The following is a 21171-nucleotide window of genomic DNA, read 5'->3' as shown; positions in this document are numbered from 1 at the left end:
TTAAAACTGCTTTTATATTGACCTTTGAATAAAGTGTTTCAGTGGTTAAAACGAAAAAGACTTGACTTAAGTTTACAAGTTATTAGTGGGTTTCTGATACAACATATATACTAATTACCAAGTAGAAGACGCCATCAGCATCTTAAATGCTTATTTATAAATTTTTTTGCCTGTTTGTTTTCTTTTGACATATAATAACTTCAGATTAATATGCAAATAGATGGATTTTGATAAAATAACAAGGTATCCTTTATTTAATTTCCCTTCTTCTTTTCAGGCGGAATCTCACCAAGTTGTCCCTTATCTTCAGTCACATGTTGGCAGAAATCAAGGCAATTTTTCCTAATGGGCAGTTCCAAGGGGATAATTTTCGGATCACAAAAGCAGATGCTGCTGAATTCTGGAGAAAATTTTTTGGAGACAAGTAAGTATTATCCATTCATATTATTCAAAGATATCACTGAAGAAAGTTTTTTTTAAAAGCACTTACAGAATATGGATTTCATGTGGATTTCATATAGTATTTTGAGTCTAGTAAAGTGAGCTTTACTAACCAGATTAATTTTATTTAAAAAAATTTTGTTCCATATTTCCTGAATTGCACTGGAGAATATATTTATTATCAGAAAAGCTGATATCTTATATTTCATGGACAGAGATAATTAGACTAAATTTTAAATGTCCCTTCAGAGGATTTTTATGTTATATAGTCTAGTTAGTTTTTATAAAAAGACTTAAAAAGAAAAAAAAATGAAATAAAGCTTTTTTTTTTTTTTTTTCCCCTGAAGTAATTGGAGTTAAGTGACTTGCCCAGGATCATAATCAAGTGTTAAGTGTCTGAGATCAGATTTAAACTCAGGTCCTCCTTAATAAAGCTGGTGCTCTATCCACTGTGCCACCTAGTTGTCCCAAGCATTTTTTTCTAGTCAATAAATAGCCTCTCAATATTATAGTAATAAATAATTTTTGACAATTAAGTTCATTTTGATTCAAAAAAGTAAATGCATCTTTACATAGCTCAAGAGTTACCTATTTGTTGCCTAGATTACAATACTTTTTCTGTATTCTAAGTATTTAGTATATTTTTTAGCATCCAATTATTATTCGAACTCTATTAGATTTTAAGTAAACACATGATGAAAATCCTGTAACACCTAGTTTAATTAATTACTTTTCAGCTGATGGTTCTGTAAAAATAAACAATTGATTCTATATAATTCAACAAACAGGTGCTTACTCTATGCAGAATTCCTCATAAATTATTATCAAGATAGGTCACAATTAAAGATAAGATGATTCTTGTTTTGTATTCCTAGGATAAAATTTATATGATGAACTTGATTTTGTGGAACAAGAAAAAGATCTTTACTAATAGATTTTGATGAACTGGGAGTTGTGGGGAGGGGGGGGTTTAGCATATTTCCTAAGAAGATTTTGCTTACTTTTTATTCTTGGAAGCAGCAAACATACTTTGTTTCACATATTTCAGGCACTGATATAGTCCTAATATTTGCCAGTATATACAAGGCCCTAAAAATTAACATGTCTAAAATAATCTGAGATCTATTTATCCTTTTAATCTAAACTACATAATCATCTAAGAAAAAAATTTTGTTTTGGATCTGTAATGAAATGATGACTTTTTAAACAGTGTTACCTAGTTGAATGGGAGATTGTTGAAAGATTAATTAAAACAAAAACCTCATTTTACCTGTGTGTACTATTGTCAACTCTGTTTGAAGAAGCCACTTTATCTCTCCTAAATACTTTCCTATCTGGGATAAGAGCCAGTTTTAAGCACCCTCTATGCCCTGTGTATGAAATTCTTTAGGAAGAACACTGTACCAAATGTGACAATTATTAACCATTAATTAGCAACCTCTCATGAAGCTCTGACTGGAAATGTGACTTATGCAAGGTTGTCTGCTGGAATAGAAAAGGCACCACCTGGAAACCTTGATTTTGTATCTCAGCTCTTGTACTGACTTTGAGCAAAGTCATTTAATGTCTGTGCTTCTTGGTTTTGAATTTAGTAAAATGCCAGTGTTAAGCCAAATGATTTGCAAGATTCCTTCTGCTGCCAAGATCTTTATATTTTAAATATCATACTTATTCTTTGCCTACCTAGAGACCATTTGTGGGTTCTCTCATTTCAACACACTTATACCATAGACTTAAGGCAGTTTTGCTTCCTTAAATGGAATCATTCAAAAGTTCATGCTGAATTAGCTAGATAAGTATTCCAAAAAGATTTGACATTTTCTCAAGGGCAAATCATGATTAAGCCTATCAGATAGTAAAAGAGACTTTTAAGATAAAGTTGTTGGTTTTTTTGTTTTGTTTTGTTTTGTTTAATCAATAAATATTTACTAATAGTCTATAGTTAAGAGAGATATAGTATATTTTACTCCCAGATCTCAGGTTATTTCCTCCATAATCTCTTCAACCCTTTTTAGTTGTTCCTTGGCTGAGGTTTAAGACTCTTGAGCTCCGAACTAAACTACAGTAAGACTAAAACCTAATTGGAATCCAAACTGAATTTGGCACTAATATGGTGATCTCCTGAGATTTGGGGGTCAGGGACAGGAGGACCTTTAAAGTGACTGAGTTGAAATAAGCCTAGTTTGGAAGTAAAACAGATTAAAGCTTTCCTGGGGATCAGCAGGACCTAAGAGTGGCAACTGCACTTTCAACTTAGGAAAGATAGGAAGACAGTCTCAAGACAAAGCAAAACAAAACAAAAAGAGTTTATTCATGGTACAAAGGTTTAAAAAAAAAAAAAAAAGAAATTGTTCTTTCAATAGATCTTTCACGTTTTAGGAATTTTGTTCTTTAAACATTCAAAATTTAAGTTTTTTTTTTTTTTTTTTTAACTCAAAGTTATAATGGAGGATAGGGTTAGAGGGTGGAATGAAAGAAACCTGAAAATAAACAGGAAAAAGAAATGGTATTTTAAAATGTGAATAGTGCCAATATGTGGTCTGTAAAACAGTAATTTACAGTCTAGTGTACTTGAGCCTAAGATTCAAGGATATCTCTAAAATTTAGAGCACTTGCATTGAATGAAAATGCCATATTTAATGTGATTGTACATTTTAAGCATGGTATTCATATTTTTGAAGTATCCCATTTTAGGGCAGTCCCTGAGTACTTTGACTAATTATGATAAATATTTAGGTGCCAAGTTTGACATTGCAAAGTTACTTGAATAAACATGAAGATTTTGAGGACTGGGAGGATTTATATGCCTATTATTGGACAAGTCACTAATGAGTTCAGGCTCTTAAATCATACCAAATCTCAATGACCATTTTAATATTAATTATCACTGATAATATTGGGCTTTATTCATAGGGCTCAGATTCCTCAATTAGCTTATACATTTCTAAAGTTCATCAGAATATATATAATAAGGTGAAAATAAGGTCATAACTATAGAAAACTGTTGTTTCATTTCTTAATTTCCTGTGGAAGTAATACTTTCCCACATTGGTTTCCTGTATATTCCTTTAATTTTTAATAATAATAAGGTTAATTATCACTTTCTTTAATTTTATAATAGATGAGATTTATTTCCCTAGAAAATAAATCAGAATAGTTTTTACTATAGGTCAGATCTTAATAGATTTACTTTTTAGCATGTTGTCTAAGGTGATTTGATGAAGAGTCTGTAATATTAATTAAAATAGTGAGACTAGACAGTGTAGTCTAGAACAAAGGGCATTGCAAATGAAGGTAAAAAATCTGATTGATAATATCTAACTGTGTGACTTTGGGCAAATTATTTCTTTTTTCTGCACTTGTTCATATATGAAGATTAATTGGATTAAAAGTCTTCTAAGGCCCCTTCCAACTTTCTGAGCCAAAAGAATGGATTTCTAGAGCTTTCCATCTAATCTGTAAATTTTCTCAGTAGAAATGTAAGTAGCAAAATTTGTAAATGATAATAGTATAAAAACATTTACTCCATGAAGATGAAAACATCAGCAAAGTAATACTAGGAAGGCAGTGGGTGGAGTTTTCTTCTTGTAGGGCATGTTATTGAGATAAAAACAAACCTGGAAGATAAGAGTCCACCCTTCTTTCTCAGTAGAACTGTAGCATCTTGTTTCCAAAGAAAACTGGATGGAATTAGTTCTGAATAAACTTTGTGACCAAGGATTATTGCTGGTGATAACTTGTAGGAAAGAAGCATGAAGTAGAAAAGAACTATTCTTTTATAAAGGGTCTTCAGTCATAGAATTTTAAAGTTAGTTCCTTCATGTGTTTTTGATTTTTTAAAATTTTATTTAGCAATGTAGAATGTTAGATTGAAAATGAATTAGAACATTTTTCTTCTAACTTCTAATTCTTTATTGCTTTCTCTGCTTTAGCCTACTGCTACTGTTTGTGTGTTACAAAACATTTCAGAATCTGGTACCTTCCCTCTATTGACTATATTTTTATTTATCCTATATATAGTTTGTACATAATTCTTTGTATATTGTCTCCTCATTACATTATGAACTCCTCAAGGCTAGGTAGTGTCTTTTGACATGCTTCTATTCCCACAATGCCTGACAACATTAATAAGTTACTTACTTCATAAATGTATATGACTGATTGACTGTTATAAACTTCTTTCATTGAAACCCAGTTTATTTCTTTCTATGACTTAAAAGCAGCACTAGCCTCATAAGAATTTTCCATGTCTTTGTCTTTAAAAAAAAAAAAAAAAAAAAAAAGTTTTCAAAATATTACCCAAAAGGTGGGAGTTGAAGAAACTGTAGTTTTATAAAAGGTTTACATATAATAAAAATTAAATGTTTTGGAGTAATATGTGTGTGTATTATGCTAAAAATGATCTCATATAACAAGTAAAATTTTCTAAAGATTAATCGTTTATGCCAAAGTATGCTTCTTCCACAGAATTTTCTTTCCTTCTTTTCCCACTATTTCCTTTATCCTGACTTCTTCTACTAAGATTTTTATCAAATATGTACCTGAATCATAGGATGGGATGGATTCGAAATAAGAACTAAGTTTAGGAATCAAGTTCACATATCAAGAAAATTTTTTCATAGCAAGAAAATGAGAGTAATACCTTTAGTATGTTGGACGAGGGCAAATTTGTGGAAGGATAAGGAAGAGACACTGAACAAAAATGGAGGCATTGTGGTCACTATTAGGCAGAACACCCACATTAATATCACAGATCTCCTGGAGTTTTAGATCATAATATGGAAGGAAGATACGAATTATCAATGATTATAAAATTCACAGCCTCTTCGAGGTTGAAGGATAATAATAATTTTGCTTTTTATTAGTAGCAGTCTTTAATTTTAGTCCTCTTGTGCCTGGTCAAAAAAGACATAACAGTACAGTTTCCTAGAATATAATCACAACCCTTCCAGTATGTAGGAAAAAATTTCATCCTGGTAGTTTCCTCCACTTTTGTTAATTTGCACCTTGAAAATACTCTTAGCCACTTCGACCTCTCCTTCTGATTGGATATTCCCCCAGAATTTCCATTTAAGGAGGGAGCTCAGGGCAACAACTTTTGCATTTTTCTTCCAGATGCCAGCCAACTTTTTAATTATACTTGGCACATAATAAGAGCTTAATAAATGCTTGTTGTTTGACTGACTTTGACATCTGGAAAAAAATCAAGCACTTGACAATAAACTTGAGAATTAAGTAAAGATAAATAAAATTATGCAATTATTAAGATGCTGCTTTTTTTTTCTGAATACAGGGAACTTCATGACTTATAGACAGACATATGTAATGTGGTTTTAGATAACTGTGGGTGCTTTGTAGTGATAAGTATTGATGAAGTTGGCTCTTTCCCACTTCCTCATTTATGTACTTTATTGCTTTTCTTCAGTTACTATACATATTCTTAATTGACACATAAAACTCTACAGGAAGGCTTCTTAAAATTTTTCTTCTTATGGCTTCTTTTCACCGAAGAAATTTTTACATGATCCCTGGTTGTTAATTATGTAACATAGGTATACAAATTAAACATTTACTAATAATAAATCATAATTGCATGATCCCTAAATTCAATTATGAGATCCTATGTGGTGGTGTGATTCATAGTTTAAGAAGCTTGGCTCTAGAGTTTATAAAAACTCATTTCTATAAATTCTTCCATGTCTATTCTAGTTTGATTTTTTTTCCAGATTGAGCTTCTATAGTATCTATATATTATTCTTTAATATATATTACATATGTGTATATATATATATATATATATATGTATATATATATGCACATATATGTGTATACACACAAAGGCACAACTAACAATCATTTTTTCTGTTAAGAATATATAACGGAATCTCCAAAATCCTCATATTCCATGATGAACATCTCTACTGCTTCATTCACTCACAGAGTAGTGGCTTGACAATATACTTTAGATCTCACCATCACCAAAATGAGTGTGAACTCTGCAATTCTATCTATCTGCAATTTCTTATCCTTTTATCCTTTCTTTTGTCTCATTTTTGTAAATCAAGACCAGCCTCATTTGGAAGCTTTACATCTCTACTGGTTCTCCATTACAGCTGCATTTTCTTTTCTTTCTTACCTGCTGCTATGTACGCAGACTGTCTTTCCACTTTCTGTACCAGACCTGGATCTTCATAACATGGAATTCTAGAGTCAATGCCCCCAGTCCCTGGGAAAATTAATTCATTAAGATGGCTGAGTCATCTTAATTGTGATAGAGAAATAAGTGCAAACTCACCCACTGAAGTTATTCTGTGCATCTAGTCTCAGAACATACAGCGCTTTTATATCCCATCTATTTGTTCATCTTGCCATCGTTCATGTTCCAACAAAGCAGACCAAAGCAACTAGAATAGAACATGGAAAGATCAGTGATGTGAAATGCCTAGAAAAGTTGATGAGGTGATAGGATATGGAAGGCTTTAAATATCATATTGAAGATTTGAATTTTATCCATGAAGTAATAAGGAACCATTAAAGATTTTGAGTAAAACAGTGAGATGGTCAGATTGGTTTTAGTAACATCAGTTTAGTAACTGTTTAGGAGGAATTAGAGAAGGAAAAGACTAGAGTCAGTGAAAACAATAAAGAAAACTATTTTATTTGGCTAAAGGAGAATTGATGAGAGCCTGTGAGTGAAGAGAAAGGACAAATGAAACAGATATTGTGGAGATAGGAGAGAGAAGAGACAGGATTTGGAAACTAGATAGGGGACTTGAGGAGACAGCAAGATAGAATTGAAAACCCAGGTGACAGTAGGGCTAGTGGTACCTCAGTGCTCTCAGCACAAATAGAGAAGTTTAGGGAAGATTTTTGACATGGTTGATTGGGTAATTTTCCTATGTATGTTCTTCTTACTTTTATTTTCTCTTCCTTTAACATTTATGGTATCTCTTCTCCTGCTTCTCCTCTTATTTTTTGACCCCTCCTCAATATTTTTTGCTGAGTTATCACCTATCTCCTGGCCTCTAGATTTGATTGTTAACTCGAGCTTCTGTGCTGGGTCCTTTTTTTCCCTCTACATTTTCTCCCTGATAATCTCATCTAATTCAGGTTCCTTTGTTATCTTTGTACAGATGGTTTCTCAACCTATATATGCTCTAATCTCTCTTGAACAAGTCATGCATCAGTAAAAACTAGAAGTCTCCTACTGAATTTCCTGGATTTCCTTCTCAAACTTATTTGCTTAAGATACAAAGTCATTTCCCCCAAATTCCTCCCTTTCTCTTCACTGTTGAAGTGATCGATATCCTCCCAGCCAGCCAGTTTTGCAACTTCTGAGTGTCCCTCATCCCAGTATTTAATCAGTTCCAATATCTTACTGATTCTCTAAGTCAATAACTTCTCATCTGTATCCTCTCTTTCACTGATTTGGAAACCTTAGTTCTAGTCTTTTACTCTTCTAGAGAATATGCTGTCATGAATATTTTGATGCACGTGAGAAAGGTTTTTGTTTGTTTGGGGGAATAAGTTATCTTTTACCTTGCTGAAGCATGTACTTAGGAATATGCCCCTTTCTTATACCCTTCTTGTGTTCTTGTGTTGTTCTCTATGGCCTCCAACCCACCTTAAAACACCCAAGTCCACCAACCAGTACCTCTCCATTCCACCTTTTCTTCTAGGGATATGATTTTACTTGGTGTAATCTAAATTAATATTAAATTGATTATTAATTAGTATTATTCGAAAGGAATATTTTCTAATTGTGAAAAGTCAGTAAAGATGTCTGGAGAGAGGCTTCCTGAAACAGCTTCTGGTGCCTTTGTAGTTATACCTAAGAGACAAATTAAAAAAAAAAGAAAAAAAAAAAGAAAGAAAGAAAAACATAAACAACAAAAAACTTCTATGTATAACACTTTTAGTTGAAGTTGTGAGCCCTGTTCTGAAGTATTTACCAGAAGAAGCCAGGTCTCTCTGTAAAAGCATTGAGTGCTTAGTAGAATGATTATATCTTTGCATAAGTTATTTGGCAGCAAATTTGAAGATAGACTATATGGCATCATTAACTGCAGTTTTTTTTAGCATGAAAGTATCCTCAAAATTTCTCATTTCCCCTCAAGAGATAAGAATATAACTTTTACAAAATCAGTGTTTTATTTCTTCAGTTATTAACCCATTACTTTGTATTTTTATTGGTTTTCAGTGGGGGTGGGGTAGGAGCAAAAGAATTCTTGATAACTTTAAAGAAAAGAGAAATCTAAACTTTCAAAAACTATCATGTGTATGCATATGTATATGGACATGCATATATACATATTTAGAAATGTAATATAGTTGTAAATATATACTTCAGTATCTTTTATTCAATCTCCGATATTACTTTTCCGATTTTCGTTTGTTCTTTTAAAACAGTCTTTAACCTTAATCGGACTTTGACATATGTTCTTTTCTAAATGGCATCTGTTGTGGTATCTCTCTTCAGTTCTTTGTGGTTTCCTGTTTTTTCATACATAGAGAAAAATCTTTGAGACATTAACCATCATCATTTTTTCTTATAATTGTCTTTAGTTTAAACTTCAGAATCATACTACAATAAGTCCCTGTGTTCTAAAGAATGCAAAATAGCATCTTACTAGTTTATTTCTTGAGAAGCCTTGAAACACTTCAGTTCACAGGATTTTTATTTTCCTTTCCCTAAAGTACTACTTATTTAATGTCCCAATATTCAGGATTTGATTATATGCCAACATATCTTCTTTAACCTTTCATGTAATATGCTTTGTATCACTACCTAGATTATGAGTTCCTCAAGGGCAAGCATATTGGATTATACTAATGACATCTCTACATAGAGATGATAATGAATCCTATGATAGTAGCTAAAAATACCAAAAATTTACATATATATATATATATATATATATATATATATATATATATATATATATATATATATATATATCTTTATTTGGAGAATATATCTATATCTGTTCCTATATATCTGCCCTCCAGGTAGCTAGAGAAAGACCCTTAGGAGTATACCCATAGTTAGGGGACAAAAGAGAAAAAGACTCAGTAAAGAAGATTGAAGAGTTGTCATTGAAGTAGGAAGAGATCCAGTTTCCATTGTGCCTATAATTAGTGTTTTGTACATTGCAGACATTCAGTAGATTCTTACTGAATGAAATATTGAAGATACTATCAATTTGGAGTTGTTAGTTTTTTTAAGTGTAAAAGTTTCCTGTAGTAGTCTGTTTAGTTATAATTTTTTGGTATACGTTTTGAACTGTGTAGATTTATTTTGTTTGACTATGCTTATTTGTTCCTCTCTCCATCCTTCTTCCTTCCCCCCTTCTTCCTTCCAGGTTCACTTTTTAACAAGAATGAATATATGTAACACTTTTTTTTAAACAAGATTACCTCCTACCTCTAATAAAAGAGGAACAAGCATTGAGCTAGAATGTTGCCTATAATCTATGATTAGTGTTGTATACAAATAGATAGGCTTTGGAAGAGAACATAATAGACCTCTGAAATAGTAATAGTTCCTCTCTCACATTATTTTAATTCCCAAGTACTTTGGAAAGTGAAAAGGAAATAACTTTTAGTGACAAGTAAAAGGAGTTATCTATTCTGAATTACAGGAAGTTTTCTGAACTATTTGTCTTTTAGTACATTTGGAATCATGTGAATTTAAGGATTGGATTGTGTTGTCTTAAGTGACATTTGATTGAATTATTTTTATTTATCCTTATATAGGACTATTGTACCATGGAAAGTATTCAGGCAATGTCTCCATGAGGTTCATCAAATTAGCTCTGGCTTGGAAGCAATGGCTCTGAAATCAACGATTGATTTGACTTGCAATGATTACATTTCAATTTTTGAATTTGATATTTTCACCAGGCTATTTCAGGTAAGCTTTTATATTTCATCATTCTCCTCATCAATGACCTCCTTCACATATGCCAACACATACCCCATCTCCACACACACACAGAGAAGAAAAGGATAAAATTTATATAGCAACCTATTAAGGTTTAGGCACTATGCTAAGTACTTTAAAAATATTATCTTATTTTAGCTTCACAATAGTCCTGCAAGATAGATGCTGCTATTGTATCTGCATTTTATATTTGAGGAAGCTGAGGCAAACATTAAATAATTTGCACAAGATGACGCAGCTAGTAAGTTATCTCTGGCCAGATTTGGACATAGAATTTCCTGATTGTAGGCCTAGCACTCTATCCACTGTTCCACCTAACTGCCTCTACAGAGATACAAAAATCTTTTTTTTTTTTTTCTTTAATGGAAAAAAACCTCTCATTATTTATATATTTATTTTTAACTTTCTTTCCTTTTCAAAATTTGAGTTCCAGATTTTCTACCTCAGTATCACTCCTTCTCCAGTCACGGAGAAGGCAAACTATATGAGCTGTACATGTGAAGTCATACAAAACATATTTCCATAGTAGTTATATCACAAAAAAGCAAATAAAAATTAATAAAGAAAATCATGCTTTAGTTTGCAATCAAGAGTTCATCATTTCTCTCTCTATAGTGAGTCAGTTGAAATTCTATTAGATAGTTGTATTGATCAAAGTAGTCAAATCCTTCACAGTTGATCATCATTAAAACATTCTTGTTCCTGTGATATAGTGATCTACTTCTTCTCACTTTACTTTGCATCCTTTCATATAGTTATTACCATGTTTTCCTTAAATCATCGCCCTTATTATTTCTTAAACACAATAGTACTCTTTCACACCTGTGCCACAACTTTATTGAACATCCTTTCAGTTTCAATTTTTTTTTTTTTGCCACCACAAAAAGAACTGCTATAAATATTCTTCTACCTATAGGTCCCTTTCCTTTTTCTTTTCTTTTTTTCTTTTTTTTTTTTTTTTTTTAATCTCTTTGGGGTTTAGCCCTAGTACTGGTATTGCTGGATCCAACAATTTGCTAATGCTTCCTTAAAGATGGTGAAAATAATGTTAATTTGTATGGAATAGAATACCTATGACATAAAGAATAAAAATATCTTCTCTAAGGGATAGATTTAAGGGACTTTTAAGAGTAGATGACTTTGATCGTTCTCAGACCTAGATGTGTGATTTATACTGCTGAAACTATTCAAGCTGCTCCTTAAAATCACCTTTTCCAGGGAGGTCATTGACAAAAAGAAAGGTTCCATAGAGAGTATAATATTTATAGCCACACATTTTACATCAACAAAGAATTGTCACTAAATATGACGACCATTATCATCTGGGGATAGTAAACAAGTGATACATGAATTTAATGGAATATTATTTGGGTTGCAAGATGGTGTCTTTAGCTTAGGGCTCTGAAATTGACAGTCTGCATTCCTTCAGCTGCAGTGAAACAACTGAATTTAGTTCCTTGTTAGGATGATGCCATTAAGTAATCTTGTAGATAGAGAATTTTATCTACATCCTCCCACATTAAGGTTGGCCCCAGATAAGCTCTGTCTTCTGTACTTTAATGTAGAATTTACTGGCTATTGCCCTGGAACACATAGGTAATAGGGCACATTTAAAAATGATTAAAAAAGTAGATTTTTAAAAATTTTATCCTAATAGCTTTTTGCTTTAGTCTATAAAAGGATTGATTTTTGTGACAAAAACATCATGTAATCCATCTTCCTCATTTTACACATCTGGAAATTGATTCTCACATTATATGATTTGCACAAGGTCAACAAATTCACATGTGACAGGGCTAAGACTTGAATGCATTTATTCTGGCTCCCAATTCATTGTCTTTCCCACTGTACCATCCCACTTTCTTAAATTTTTACAATTCTATTTATATAGCTGTTACAGAAACAATTACAAAAGCAGGCTTGTATTTAAGCTTAGTAATGTTTCATTTTGTTAGTATGAAAGGAGATTTATTTTGTTTGATACATATTTCCAGCAGCTGTTGAAATAGAATATTGGTCTTCCTGTTGACTGTGTTATTAGAATTTTGCCATTCTGATTTATGACCGTACTTGGTACTGAACTTAGAGGATCAGAGAGTCTGATTTATGTTAAGGGAACTGGATTGCCAAAGATTAACTTTTAATTTAAAAGAATCCCTTAGCAAAAGGACAAATGAATTATTGTCAACAAAACTTATATTTTATATTTTTATACTTTCAGAATAATACTTTTCATGAGTCATATGGTAGAATTAAGACTTAAATGCAACTGTAGAAAAATTTTTGTTTGCTTTTTCTTTTTGGAAGGATAAAACTTTTATAAGAGTACTCTTTAATAAGAGCTTTTTGTAAAATTTTTTAATATAATGTATAGATATGAAAGGAATTTAAACCTTTCATAATGCATCAATCTTCTGATCTTGAACAAGTAATTTAATTATTGGATCCTCAGTTGCCTTATTTATGAAATGGTAAAGTTTAAAGTAGATCATCTCCTAGTTTTCTCCTTAATCTAAAATCTGTGCTTCTGCCAAACTTTACCTATCAATGCTAATTGTCTTATGATAGAAGCATTTTATATTTATAGTTCACATACTTTTTAACTAATGGAAAAAACAAGAACCTTTTAACTATCAGTCAGCAAATACTTATTAAGTATTTATTATGTGCCAGGCATTGTGCTAACGGCTTCCTAAATAAAATATTTCACAAGATCAAAATCATAGTCCCTACCCTTACCTCACATTCTTTTATTTTTTTTTTCAATTTATGAGGATATATTTTATCTCCTCACGTTTCCATAATTGGAAAACAAAAACAAACTTGTAGCATATAGTCAAGCATTGTTTATGTCCAGAAATATATTTCTTGTTCTGCACCCTGAGAAGGATCTTTTTTTTAGTATTTTTCAGTCATGTCTGCCACTTAGTAATCTTATTTTAGGTTTTCTTGCTAAAGGTACTGGAATGATATGCCATCCATTTTATAGATGAAGAAACTGAGTCAAACAGGCTTATGAACAGCTAATAATTATAGGCCAGATTTTAACTCAAAATTTCTGGTCCTCTAACCACTGCTCCAGCTAACTCTTATTTGCAAATATGTACATTATTCATGAATCCCCCCCCAAAAGGGTAAAAAAAAAAATCCTGTCTGTAAAAGAGCTCACAATTTAATGGGAATGAGAACATACAAACCATTGTACATACAAAACATATACAGGGTGTTAAATGTAATTTCAGAGGGAATGGAAAAGTGAAAAAACAGTCTCTGGCAAAAGATAGACTTTTAACAGAAATCTGAAGGAAATTAGAAAGTAGAACATTGTAGTCATGGAGGATAGCCAGTGGAAATCCAGAAAGTCAAGAGATGGAGTGTCTTGTTCAAGGAATAGCAAGATGCTTATTGTCACTGAATCACAGAATTCTTGAAAGCGAAAGTAAGAGGACTGGAAACATAGGAAGGTCAGATTATGATGAGTGTTTGATGCCAAACAGATTTTATGTTTAATCCTGAAAATAACAAGAGAAGCCACTGATGTTTATTGAAAGGGAAGGGGTAAGAAGGTTTACATTAACATGGTCAGATCTGTTCTTTATAAGATAGCTTCATAGCTCAGTACAGATTAGATGGACTCATGAAGAGAGTTTGAGGAAGAGAAACAAACCAATCATTAGATAGTTGTAGTCATCCAGGTGTGAAGTGATGAGAGCCCACACCAGGGCAATGATAGGCTGAGAGGACAAAAGGGAGAATATAAAGGGAGATATTGTGAAGAGAGATATGATAGTACTTGGCAAAAAAAAAAAAAATAGATATTGGGAAGTGAAGCGAAAGTAAGGAATTGTGGGTGATACCTTTGTATTTATTTTATTAAAAGAGATTTAGAGCATTATTTCATATGGTTGTTAATGGTTTATTTTTGATAGCTTCTTTACTGAGACTAGCTTTTGGTCTTGTTTCTATTAGTGTCTGTATCTTGGATACCAAAACCTTTTTTTCCCCCTGAACTAACTGCTTCCTCTCTTTTAGGTGAGTTAATTATTTTGTATGTGAAAAAAATCTTTTCGATTTTGTGTGATTAGAATTATCCAATTTATCTCTAATAATTGCCTCTTAACTTTGGTTAAGAATTCAACTTGACATTTTAAAGCTCTTTCCAATCATTCTACCTGTCTAGGATTGTACTTTATTTGTGGTCTTTCATGTATTCTGTTACTTCTGGACAAACCTACTTTTTATTTCCCAAATTCAGTTCTACACCTTGCATTTTGCCCAATGTTTTTGCACATCCCATTTGCTTAGAATGAACTCTTTTTGTTGCCTTTGCCTCTCAGAATAATTAATTTTTGAGACTATTGAGATATAACAAGAAATCTTAATTTTTCCTTAGTAGTTAACTAGCAGTCTTCCTTTCTCATGTTATTACTTATAAATCTAAATTTTTATATTTTATGTACACAACTTTAATTTTTCAAAACTTTGTAAAAATTGTCATTTTATCTCTGTACTTAGCAAAGAACGTAGCACACCATGCACAATTAAGAAAAGCTTGCTGGATTGGATTAGATATAATTGGAAAGAAACCCTTGATTTATCAATTATTTTATTATTTTATATGGCCCTTTATGGGAGTAGACCAAATATTGTATTCAAAATAGCTTATTTGCTTCTAGGGAAAAGGGAGGAGGGGAATTAGAAGAGGGGGACCTCATGCCAATTGCTAAAGCCTTTCCCCAGTGTTTTATGCAATTAAATCTCCCTCAAAGTATTGTTTTATGTAATTTTAACATGTGTCCAAGATGAAAATTGAAATCATTTCCCCTCCCCCAAATACATAGAATCTCTAGTTCAGGATTAGAGGGATGATAGGGATGTAAGGTTCTCCAAGGTAGCACTCTAATTCTCCTCATATAGTTTTTTCATTGTGATAAGGAGATGTCCTAAACAAACAACTTTTACTATAAACTCATTCTTTCCTTTATTATTCTCCTCATAAAGGTAGAATCCTTGAAGAATGTCCCTTGCAAATCTGAAATTTAAAGATAATGAGCATCATATCTCCTCACAGAAACAAACAAATAAAAAAATTAGTTTTCTATTACTATTCCCCAGAATTAAAAAAACAAAAACAAAACTTTTCCCACATTTAGGTTGAATTTATTATTACAATTTTATCTCATTAATCCTACATTTCTATATGTTTTTTTAATTTTTAGATAGAATTTGTTTGTTATAGAAATGGAATTAATAAACTCATACAGATTATTTAGCCAACTTCTTGAAATAAATGAAGCTCAGGCCTACAGATTTTGAAGAGATGAATTACTGTCCCTCTTAAACAACACTGTATTGGTAACTGTTTTTTACCCTTCCTACTATGATAACTAGGAGTGGGAGCATATAATAAGATTAAGTAGGTAATGATGAGATAACTGAAACTAAAAGTCTGTTATATTGCTTTTTTTAAAAATAAGGTTATTTGACAAATTCAGCAGCTCTTTAAGGCTATAAATTGTAAAGAAAGTGTTCTGTAATGGTAGAAGGAATTTTTCACTAGACATCTCTACAATGAGGAAAACACAGATTTGGTCCAAAATAAAAATCATGGATACTTAGAAATTTTGAGTTAGAAATCACCTCAGTAACCATCTAGTCCAATGTATAACTGAAATAGAATCCTCATTGTAACATGTAACTTTTGTTTGAGGATCTTCCATTGACGATTGAGGAAAACTCATTTTATTTCAAGCTAGCTCCTTTTTTTGGTTATTCTGTTTATCAGGAAGTTTTTCCTAACAGCAAACTCAACCTAAACTTGCCTTTTTCCATCTTCTATTCATTGCGTCTAGAGTGTCTTCTGAAAATAATAATTCTATTCTCATTTCTATATGTAAGCCTTACAAATACTTTAAGACAGCTAATATTTCCCCCTGAGTCTTTTCTCTAAGCTAAATTTTACTAGATTCTTCAACCAATCTCTATTCTGTTACTGGAATTTTAATACTTACTAAAGCTAAACTCATATATGTTATAGAAATAGGATGGTGTCAGGAAAAGTAGTAGAAAGTGATTCAGTAAATAAGGCTAGAATTGTTGTTCAACCATAAATGTTTAAATTTAGAGTACTTACCTGAAGCAAATTTGTTATTTGAGAAAATTTAATTTTTATTTTGTATTAAATGTCCGAAATTTGCTCCATCAAGCTTTAGACTGTTTCATATAGTAACAATTATGTGTACATTGTAAAAATATTGATTGCATTGCCCCACTTAATGCATATATGCAATAATGGTGCAATCTTTCTTCTCTTTATAGAGTGTTTCCATTTGGGAACTTCTCCATTGTTCACACTCTGGAGTGTTGGTGGTGATGGTGTAGCAATATAACTAAACTGCAAATGATAAGACTAGCAATTTACATTTAATAGAATATACAGTAAGATGTTCATAGTGTTTGTTTTAAAGAGGAAAAAAAGCCCTCTGGGTTTCTTTCATTGCATGAGACTCATTATAAACAGTGGAAATGTTTAGCTAAGTTGTATAAGTACATCATAATAACTTCTGTGTTTGTAAGTAGCAAATAAAATATCTTCTCCCTAATCTGAATTATAAAATTCCCTTTAAATAAAAAATATTTTAATTAAATCTAAGCTTATATTATTTGGATTATCAAAAGTAACATTTAGGGTTTTTTTGTTTGTTTATTTAGAAGATTATATAAAATGAACTGTTGCTGAAGGTCTAAGGAAGCTGCATATTTTTACCCTAGACTTTATTTACCCTAGATTCATTATATATTTTTAAGGATTTAAAGTTCAACCTAGAAAATTGGACTTTTTCATAGCCGTTAGCCTCTTGAATATTACTTTAGGATCACTGATTTATTTAGTTCTAGAAGGCTTTAGAGAAGTCATCCAATCCAACATCCTTATTGTACAATGCCACTTGACATTGAGCCACTAGCATTTTTCCACATGCTCACATTAACTATAATGATCTAGAAATTTTCTGTAAAAATTGGAAAGCTAATTGAACGTATGCTTGGTGTTTTGTTACTAATATGTAATATTTTCCAACTAATCTCATTTCATTATTTGTATTTTCAAGCCCTGGGGTTCCATCTTACGGAATTGGAATTTTTTAGCTGTGACACATCCTGGTTACATGGCATTTCTAACCTATGATGAAGTCAAAGCACGGCTACAGAAATATAGCACCAAACCTGGAAGGTGAGGCATCTTTGTTAATAACTCATTATTTTTTAAAATTAAAAATTATAATTAAAAATACTCCTGTGTTATTTTGCATAATAGATTTAAGGTCTTACAAAATACTGTTTTCCCTCTGAAATTACTTCCAATTTGTCTTTTAGATGTCTTATTTGCAAATAGTTACTTTCATGTCATCTTCTCCCTTAGAACATGAGTACTTTGAAGGCAGAACATGTGTTTTGGCCTTTATTTATATCCCCAAGGCCACTTTATAAATGCTTGTTGATTGATCAAAATAGTCTTTATTGATCCTGGCAAACTTTCTGCTTTTTCATTTCTGAAAAGGAATATACTGGTAGTGCTCATATTTTTGATAGGCATTGCTTAAAATACTCAAATTAGTTCTCAGAACAAAGATGAAAACAAAGACCTAATTCATTAATTTTCTAATCACAAAGAAAGACTGACCTGGCAAACTGCCGCCATAGTGTACTTACATTTAATGTACATGTATCTAAATGTATGGATAGGACTATTTGTAGTATACCTCCTTAAGTATTTGAGATTAAGAAATTAGGACTGTAAGAAAAGCAAATATTGTGGAAATATTGAGGATTGGGAGATTATTTTCCTAGCAGATAAATTCACAGGTCTAAAAAAGCTTATCGGGAACTAAATTTGCAACTTTTCTTTCTGAAAGTGTTAAGAAAAGACTGATCAATTTAAAAGTTCCTTATGCATAATTGTGAGGTCAGTGTCTTCCTTCTTCCTAGAATATACTGTGGTTCAAGCTTCTTCCCTTTCTCCCAATTAAAATGACTGTTAATCTTCTCTCCACTTATTCAAACTATCTATCCAGGCCTAATTCAGCTGTCTCCTTCCTGAAGCTAATCTTGTGCTATTTTTTAGGAGGGGGAGAGGAAATGAGGAAGCTGAGGCCTGGGATGTTATAATAATTTCTTCATAGCCATCCAGCTAATAGTACCTGATTGTGGTCTTAGGCCATTTTCATTAAAGCCTGGCTGCTTTGCACATTTTAAATATTTGTTGAGTTTTATTATTCGTATCTAGTGATATTTCTATCTCATAATAATGTTCCATTAAAATACATAGATACAGAGGGCCTAGAAGTTAGTTATCAAGAGCTACTTTTATAAAAAAATTTCTTACTGTTTTATGAGGTTATTTTTTGAAAGCTTACTCAAATAAGCTTTGTGGTAAGCATTCTATGTATTGGGAGTAAGCCAGTGCAATGGCAGGGAGTTGGGAAATGGAGTAAGGAGCAGAGAGAAGGCTAGTATGTACATAGTTATTTGAATATTGTTTCCCCCACTTAGGTTTGAGCTTCTTCAGGACCAGGATAGTATTTTTGCCATTTTTAAAAATTCTCAGAGTTCAGCACTGTGTCCGATATGTATTATATACATAAGTATATAATACATGTTTGTTGACTGACTGAATCATAAAGTATAGAGAATAGAATCATTAATGTACAGTGCTGCTAGAAAGATGGGTTGGAGTAAGATTGTGAATGGCTTTAAAAGAAGTGTTATTATTTTGTCCTTGAAGTAATGGAGAACCCCTGAGGTTTATTGAATAAGGGAGTGACATGGTCAGATGTGTACTTCAATAAAAATCACTTTGGCATCTGCATGGAGGAAAGATTGGAGGGGGATGGTAGAGACTGAAGGGAGGGAGAACAAGGGGGATATTATTTCAGTATTCTGGGGGGGAATGAACAGTATCTAAAATGAAGTAGGGGCTATGGGAATAGAGAAAAGGGTCAGGTAGTACAGAAGTAGAAAAGGCAATATCTGGCAACTGATTGTGTGGGGTGAGGAAGAGTGAGACATTATGGATAACATTAAGAACCAAATAGCCGGAAGAATGCATCAGCAAATATTGTGGCACAATGTAGTGATTTTATTGCTTTGACTATTTTGTATATTTGCTGTGCCCATTATGTACTGCCATAATTTCTGAATTTTTTTTAACCAAAGAACAGATTTTGAAAAAGCAAAACAAAATTTAAAAAACCCCAACATATTTAATGTTTCTTCTCTCTGGAATTCCCATAACATGAAAAAAGAGATCTGGAGCATTCCAAAAGAGCAAAAATGATGAGCTCATTGAAATTTTTGTGTCTCAGAAGAGGTAAAGGTGTGTTGCTAGACCAGTATTAAATCTTTTCTAGTGCAAAATGGATCATTTTTACTTCATTCAAGTTGCTTATCTCTTCAGGTTTTATTTTTCTACTTCCTGTATTGGTCATATATATTATATGGTTTTTGTCTCTTCCTAGCATTAAGCATATATAGTTATTAAGAATCACAGAACAATAGGCCTTTCTAGATATAACATTCTTAGACATTATTATGTAATTCTCTTAATTATTATTCTAGGAAAACCTAATTATAGTTTGGTGATATCCAACTAAAAACTTAAAGAGGGAATTGTATTCTTTTGTGACATAGTTATTCAGGAATACATTCTTCCTGGTTCTAGGTTTATGTGGTTTTCAGTAGAAAAATAGTAGCTATCTAGCCAACCTCAGACTATAGATTACCCATGATTGGTCCACTTTCTTCCCTACCACCAACCTGGACATGTGTTTCTATATTTCCAATTATATATATGTTACCTAGATGCCTTTTGTGAATGTTACGGTCATGAGTAAGCCATGTAAGAATGCAAACCCAAATTGATTATTAGTTCTACCTCTATTTCTTTACCCATCATGCTTCTGGGAAAAGGGACCAAGCTAATTAGCTTCAATAAATCATATTCTGCTGGTTGTGTGTAAATTGATTAAATTCAGAGTTCATAACCATTATTATATAGTTAATTACCTTAAAAAGTTATTTTTACAGTACTTGGTTCCATCAGTAGTCATTATACATCAGAAGATTTTTATTTCAGTTGGATACATTTAGGCAGTCAATCTGTTTAAATGTATCCAACAAAAGTAATTGAACCATTTTTTGATCTGTTTAACAGGTCACAAAATTCAAATATAAAGAATATGACAAGTGTAAAGGTATATATTTTGCTATATTTCATTTTGTAAAGTTGAAAAGTGGAATTATCTGATTTTTTAAATAATAAAGAAGATATTTAAAGCTTTGCTTTTGTCTTCTGCCATTTAGAGTTAATTTTAAAAGAGTAATCTTTTCCTTTGATTTATATCATTGAACAATTTGACTACTTAGATGAAATATTGAATTTGACAGGGTTAAATAGCTGCTATGAATCAAATATTTAACTTGTTCACTATTATAATTTAAAAGCATTTTTGGAGCTTTTCTCCATTAAAAAGAAAAAAATAGAACAGCCATCATAATTGTAAAGTAAAGCATTTTAAAAGCAATTTACCTAGTAAAATGGGGAAAACATATTATTTTTAAAATTATAAGCAAGATATAGTTCAAACTGGGGTTCTATATTGCTAAATCCTTCTTTGAATGCTAACATGCAAACATATCTAATTTTATTTTGTCTAAGAACTATAAATTACTTCAGAAATATAATTTAATTTTCCTATATAAAATAAGTGAAAACTATTAATGACCACTTA

General features: G+C 31.7%; 1 protein-coding gene across 8 annotated transcripts in view; it reads left to right on the top strand.

Annotated features, from left to right (window-relative positions):
* Positions 1-21171, top strand: part of CBLB (Cbl proto-oncogene B) — a 209626-nt gene that overhangs the window by 82494 nt on the left and 105961 nt on the right. For all 8 annotated transcript variants that reach the window (XM_074301094.1, XM_074301093.1, XM_074301091.1 and 5 more), the window contains exons 4-6: positions 278-424; positions 10198-10354; positions 17494-17615. In XM_074301094.1, the coding sequence (XP_074157195.1) occupies positions 278-424; positions 10198-10354; positions 17494-17615 (426 nt within the window). The remainder of the gene's footprint in view (positions 1-277; positions 425-10197; positions 10355-17493; positions 17616-21171) is intronic.

This window comes from Sminthopsis crassicaudata, chromosome 3 (assembly GCF_048593235.1).
Source record: "Sminthopsis crassicaudata isolate SCR6 chromosome 3, ASM4859323v1, whole genome shotgun sequence".
Taxonomy (NCBI): domain Eukaryota; kingdom Metazoa; phylum Chordata; class Mammalia; order Dasyuromorphia; family Dasyuridae; genus Sminthopsis; species Sminthopsis crassicaudata.
The sequence above is the reverse complement of the archived record's forward strand: the minus strand, read 5'-3'. Positions and strand labels throughout refer to the sequence as shown.